Source organism: Psammomys obesus, unplaced genomic scaffold, assembly GCF_907164565.1.
Source record: "Psammomys obesus unplaced genomic scaffold, mPsaObe1.curated_primary_1811, whole genome shotgun sequence".
In the NCBI taxonomy this organism is placed as follows: Eukaryota; Metazoa; Chordata; class Mammalia; order Rodentia; family Muridae; genus Psammomys; species Psammomys obesus.
Genome location: NW_026589969.1, coordinates 47,066 through 53,981, shown reverse-complemented (window position 1 = coordinate 53,981; position 6,916 = coordinate 47,066). Strand labels below are relative to the sequence as shown.

General features: G+C 38.3%; 1 protein-coding gene across 1 annotated transcript in view; it reads right to left on the bottom strand.

The window, feature by feature from the left end:
• Positions 1–2,925: 2,925 nt before the first annotated feature.
• Positions 2,926–6,916, bottom strand: part of LOC129675519 (UDP-glucuronosyltransferase 2A3-like) — a 31,777-nt gene continuing 27,786 nt past the window's right edge. The window contains exon 6 of the mRNA XM_055605490.1: positions 2,926–3,363. Within this exon, the coding sequence (XP_055461465.1) occupies positions 3,069–3,363 (295 nt within the window). The 3' untranslated portion in view covers positions 2,926–3,068. The remainder of the gene's footprint in view (positions 3,364–6,916) is intronic.

Sequence of the window (6,916 nt, the reverse complement as noted above, 5' to 3'; positions counted from 1 at the left end):
TTTTTTATAAAAGTGTTCATTGTGGGTTCTTCTCTATTTTTAAGATCTTCGGAGGAAATTAATACCTGGTACTATAAAACTAACCACGTGGACATTTTTCCACTGTATATTTTTACCCACAGTCTTCCTTTCATTTTATCATGTGGCAATCTTGTTTTCATTTTTCAAGTCTTGAATAACATACTACTTTTCTCAAATAGCATTCTGTTATTTCTCCAGTACACCCAAGAGCTCCTTGATATAAAAATACAAGGCAGTTTTATTGCAAATTTGTGGATATAATAAATTGTTTTTTTATGAGAACAGCTTCTTCTTTTTAACCCTTATCTCTCTTTAATATTATAATCTTTTCTTTTAGGTCATCCAAAAATCACAGCTTTTATAACTGTTGGTGGAACCATTGGCATCTATGAATCAATCTATCATGGCATTCCTATTGTTTCTGTGCCCTTGTTTGAGGATCAACTTGATAATATTAATCACATGGTAGTAGCCAAGGGAGCAGCTGTTAGAGATTTTAACATACTGCCAACTATAGACCTTCTCACTGCCTTGAGGACTGTCATTAATGACCCTTTGTGAGACTGTTACTTTTGTTTGAAAAAAAAATTTAATATGAGGTGGGTTCATTTTTTTTCTCTTTTGAGATTGGGTGTCGTTATATAAGCACAAGACTGGCTTCAAACCTATGAACCTATGCCTTCTTAAGCCTCCTGAATGCTGAGATTAAAAATATGTGTCATCATGATTGCTGTGTAACTATTTCTTTAAAAAGTTGATACAAATAGTCTCATCATAATCAGTTTTATTTTTTATCCTATTTGAAAAAGAATAATTTTGTAAAACTTTAAATAATTTGGCACATCTGAAATTTGTGTTATTTCAACAATTAAGTTACACTAAATTTATATTTCAATAAATAAGAAATAACTAGTTTAAATTTTTCTATAAGCATAAATGATGTTTCAATTATTCAGCTACTAGCAACAAGGATACTGTTTCTAAATATGACAGAATATATTAATAAAGTAATCATGAATATTAATATTAATAAAAATGTTTAAGCATTCACCCATCTTATCTGAAACTGTAAAATTTTTGGTAAAATTTTATTTTATATCTATTATTATTTTTTAAAACAGGATCTCATGCTGTGGCTCTAAGCTGGCTTCAAATTCAGAGAGATCCTTCTATCTCTGTCTCCAAAGTGCTCAGATAAAAGTCATGTTCTCACAACCCTGTAAAGGAAGCTATGGCGACTGGCTTTGGAAAAAAAGTGTTCTGTATTCAATTTAGTGACATGCCATTATGGTTTTGAAACAAAATGAGAGTAGTTTAGGTTGTTTGATCATTGTAAACTAAATATCATGTCTACTGAAGTCAGATCCAACATCTAAGGCTTCTAAGCCAATGTTGTCAAGAAAAGAACAGAAGTTTGTTGACATTTATGTTAGACCTGGATGGTGAGATAAAAACTAGCATATTGCATGCATAATCCCCAAGGAATGAGAGGCAAAATTAAACTCATACTTTACCCAGGGAACTATACCCTGTTGGCACTTTCAAGGTTTACCAGAAGAGAGTTTTACCTAATCAGAATGTCCAAAGGCAAATTATGAAGAGAAAATGTTGCTGGTTCTTATGTACACAGTCTCCTAGTCCAGGAACAGAACTGATTGATACTGGTTCAAGAGTGGCATACATGTTATGAGGATAACCAAGCACTCTTTGATTGCATAGAAGGTCTACTCCATGAAATGGATACAATACCAGGCACTGATAACTGCCAAGAACTTGAAACTAGATAGGTCATGGGCCCAGTAGAAAACTTACTTCTACTATTTTAGTAAAGGGACATAGCAATAAAGTGACTCCTAATCACCGAGAGTGATACCATTGGGTCAATGCCTCACTCAACTTATATCAAAAAAACTTATTCTCTCAGCAGATGGGAAGTAAAGCAGATACTCAAAACTGGACATTGTGTAGAGTGAGAGAAACTTTGTTGCACTCAGTGCAAAACTGGATGTCTTTATCAAGCGCCTCTATAATGTGCAAGGATCAATATGGAAAAGGAGGAGGAAAGATTGTAGGAGCCAGAGGATGGCCGACTCCAAAGAGACAGTGTTAGGCAGACACAACAGGAGACTGATATGAACTCCCAGAGAGTGTGATAGTATTTGTGAGACCTGTACATGTTCAGACCAGACAATTCCTGACACCAGTGGAAATTGGGAACAAAATCCCACCTTAACAGAAAAGCTGTTTGTGACTGACACCTTCAGCGAAAGTGAAACCAGTTTCTCCAACAGAGTTCACTGGGCATATCAACTACACCCCATGCCAAGGTGTACTTAACCAAGAGAAAACAAAGTCCACATTCTGTTTTCTGTTTTGATGTCTTTTTTGTTTTGCCTCACTGATCTTTCTTCGCTTCTTCCTTTATATCTTTTGATTTTAGTTGTTTGTCGTTTTTCCTTTTTTGTAGTTCTGAGAGATAAAGAAAATGAATTTGGATGGGGAGTGAGATTGGGAGGACCTAGGAGGAATAATGGAAAGTCGAAAACATGGTCAAAATATGCTGCATAAAAAATTCTTTTAAATAAAAAAAGTATTTATGCTCTAATACTGGAGAAATAGAAAGGTTCATTTTTATTAGAAAAGCAGCTTTTCATAACACACCAAATTCCTGTGGTCGTGCTTAGATACTATGATAGGCCTGTGACATTGACTCTTATGAGTGCCTGCTCTACATCAATTACATCTGTATTATGTGCCTTCCCAGGGTTTAACGTACTGTTATTCATCACTTTATTTCTATAGAATATATTTATAATTAGCACTTCCTATGTCTGAGAACAGTAAGAGGAGAATAAGACTGCTTGCAAGATAAAAGAGAAGAATGAGACACTGAGTAGTTAATCATCATGTTAAATATTTATATTTATTTCTAGTCTGAAAGAGAAGAACAGGCTATTTGAAAATAGGACTAATGCAATTGACTGCGAACTTCTTTTGGTTAAAGTTAATGTAATGGTCACTCAGGATTTTCTCAAACCTTGAATAACCTAGTTTTCTTTTTTTCTGTTCGTCTTTTTTTTCTTTTCTGTCACACAACATTTCTGATAAGTAAACAAACAACACTTAGTGATAATGAATGTCAGAGTTACAACACAGGCCAGCAAGAATCCAATCACATCCAGAGAGTGGTACTGGACCCAGCTGAGGTCATGCGCTGCCACACGAAGGTGCTTGGCTCCTTTGTGGCGCATGACAAACTCAATCCAGAAGACAGCTCTGTCCAGGGGCTTCACTGGCTGATCATGGTGGATTCTTGATAATCTCATGGCATTTTCTTTATAACTGAAAGATAAACACAGAAAACCTATTTTATTGATTGTTCGTGGAACACTTATGTATTATGCAAGCCATCAGTCATATAGAAGGTGAAAAAATGCTTAATCTTTTCTTAGACTTTGTTGGTTTTAGAGGTTTTCATGAATTTAAAGAAAAAGATGTGGAAGTAATCTCTTCTTAAGACAATGCGCTCAAATGCAAACGTAATAGAAAATGTAGGACTGAGTATAAGATCTATAGTCTCATCTTATTGAAAGAATTGTGGTATCAAGGAATTATAGTGCACATGATTATTTCAAGATAAAGATAGGGGACCTCTCATGTATGTGTGACCACTGGCATCTAGATAGTCCATGTTGTTGATACAGAGAACAGGCAGTCAGCATAAGTCAGTCTTTTTAGAGTTCTGAGATCCTTCACACCTTTATGAATTAGGGCCCCAGAGGTCCTTACTCTCAGAGAGAAGCACTAAGAGAACATGGAATGTTAATCACACAGGGATGTGTGTGATTGACTTTCATTCCGTCTAGAAAGCTAAAAGCAAAGGTTGCTAACAACCTGTTGGCCAGTTTGCTCTCTGTGTGGCAGACCTCACCTTCATTCCCCAGAATGTTTTTTTTCATTCTCTTCTCTCCCTAGACTTCTGCCCAACATTAGGGGAGATGTCACATGTACATTTTGGCCTGCGGAAATAGATGCTATTGGTCAGAGATCGCACTAGATTCTAGGCCTTTCAGTTTTAAAGCCTCACCCTCATGGTCACACGTGCTTTGTAAATCTGTGTGGTTGCGCTGTAAGGCTTGTTGTACCTGATTTGATCAATTGTTGCCTGTCAACTTTTCTCCAAATAGTGCTGTGTTTTAAATATGCTGACATTGAACCCCTGGCATTAGACTCCCTGGAGTCTGATCCAGGTAGATGAAGTCAATAAGCACCAGGTTTTCAATTTTATTTCTTCTCAGGGTTTGCATCCCTATCTGACATTTTCAGAGACCCCTTCATGCATCCACATTTATCCTCTTGTGATTAAAAAAAAAAAAAAACATCTCAGCAATGTGTGACTGAATACAAAAAAATCCAAACACACAAAAACCTACTGCTTTCATTTAAGGATGGCATAAGCAAGTACAAGGGCTTTGACGCTGTGCAGAAAATAAACAGTACCCTAAAATCAAATGCTTCAGTCCATTTGCCATGAAAATATGCAAGAGTCAAGTTTTAAGCATTTCTGAAACAGCCCATTGCAGGGATCTATATATTTAAAAGGCAAAATATGTTGTCTCTTTTAGTTTCCAGAAACGAAGTCAGAATGATAATTCTGTCTCATGTTGATTCTGCTGGGTTAATCTCAGTGGTGGTAATAAGGGAAGGTTTGTGGTTTATGAATAGATGCTTCCATGTTGCTGGATTTCACTGGGGTTGGGAAAGAGGCAATGTGCTCATCAGGCCAATGGAATTCAGTAGACCCCTACGAGCAGCAGGGAGCATGGGTATGAATTCTTCTTGGCTCATTGTGGAAGTTCATTGATTGCTCAGTTTCCAAGTGGGTTCCTAGTAAGGGGAACAGGGGCTGTCTCTGACATGAACTCAGTGGTTAGCTCTTTTATCACCTGCCCCTAGGGGCTGCAGCCTTGCCAGGCCACAGAGAAAGACAATGCAACCAGTCCTGATGCGACCTGATAGGCTAGGGTCAGATAGAAGGGGAGGAGATCCTTCCCTATCAGGAGACTAGGGAAAGAGCATTGGAGGAGAAGAGGGAGATCCATTGGGTGGGACTGGGACGAGACGAGGGAGGGGGTTGCAGCAGGGATACAAAGAGAATGAATTGTAATAAATTAAATATATAAATAAAATTAAAGTTAAAAAGAAAAACAGAACAAACAATGCAAAGAAAAACAAAACAAAAACCTTATACTATTTCCCTGAGCTATGGAGAGAGTCAAAAGACAGTTCCTCAGAGTCATCCAGCTGAATTTTTTATTTTTTTGCTTTTTGTATTGTTCATTATTATTAGTTACATTTTATTAACTCTGTATCTCAGCTGTACCCGCTCCCTTATTCCCTCCCAATCCCACCCTACTTCCCTCAGCTTCTCCCTGCCCCTTTCCATGTCTATGGATTGGGGAGGACCTTCTCCCCTTTCCTCTGGCTCTGTTTTATCAGGTATCTTCAGGGCTGGCTGCGAAGTCCTCCTCTGTGGCCTAGCAGAACTGCTCTTCCCTTGGGGGTGGGGAGTCAAAGAGCCTGCCATTGAGTTCCTGTCAGAGGTAGTCCTTGTTCCCCTTACTATGGAAAGCCAATTGGTTATTGAGCTACCACGAGCTTTGTCCGAGTAAAGGTTCTAGATTATATCCATACATGGTCCTTGGTTGGAAAAACAGTTTCAGAAACCATCCAGCTGAATTTTAAGCTGATAAAACATCAATATTGCAAATTCATTTTGTTCAACAAAATTCCCTGCTTACACTTGGAGATTAAATTTCAAATTTACTTTCAAATTAAATTAAATTTCAAATTTATTTGGTAGAAAATGTTGTGACTCTAAATTTTACAAGTTCCTGATTTTATAAGCAAGGCAGCAAAAGAAAGGGCCATGTGTACTAATTTATTTCACATTTTAGTCACTAAATGTTTAAACACAAAAACTCTTAAAACACTCTGAATATCTTTCTAAGTGAGGATTGATCATCTTACCCTGGGTCCTCCTTCTTCTTTAGCTTCTTTAGGTGTACAGATTTTAGTATGTTTATCCTATCTTTAGGTCTAGTATCTACTTATAAGTGAGTATATATCATGTGTGTCTTTCTACTTCTGGGATACCTCACTCAGGATGGTCTTTTCTAGATCCCACCATTTGCCTTCAAATTTCATGATTTCCTTCTTTTCAGGAGCTCCACAAGGACCAAATATATTTGGGCACAGGGGTATTTTCTGAGACTGACTCTCCAACCAAGGACCATATAACCTAGAACCCCTGCTCAGATGCTCAGTGGCCCGTGGCAGCTCAGTATGCAAGTGGGATCCCCAGTAAGGTGAACATGGGCTGTCTCTGACATGAACTCAGTGGCTCTCTCCTCGACCCCCACCCCATCCCGAGGGAGGAAACCTTTGCTAGGCCACAGAGGAGAACATTGCAGCCAGTCCTGGTGAGACCAGGTAGGCTAGGGTCAGATGGAAGGGGAGGAGGACCTCCCCTATCAGTGGACTTAGAGAGTGGTAGGGAAGAGATGAGAGAGGGAGGGTGGAATTGGGAGGGAAAGAAGAAGGGGGCTACAGCATGGATACAAAGTAAATAAACTGTAATTAATATAAAAAATTTAATTAAAAACATTCTGAATAATTAACATCACTACCATTTATAAGAACAGCTAGAATGCACCCTCTTTTGACTCTTTATCTTTGCTTGTGTCAGTGCCCAGGATGGCTGAGTGACACCTGTACATGGAGAGGTCAGAGGACAGTTGCTAGGTGTTAGTCCTCCTAAGAAGGGTCTGTTGTTCACTACTGCGCACACAACCCTAGTTGGGCTGCTTCTAGGGGTTCTCTTGTCTCTACCTCT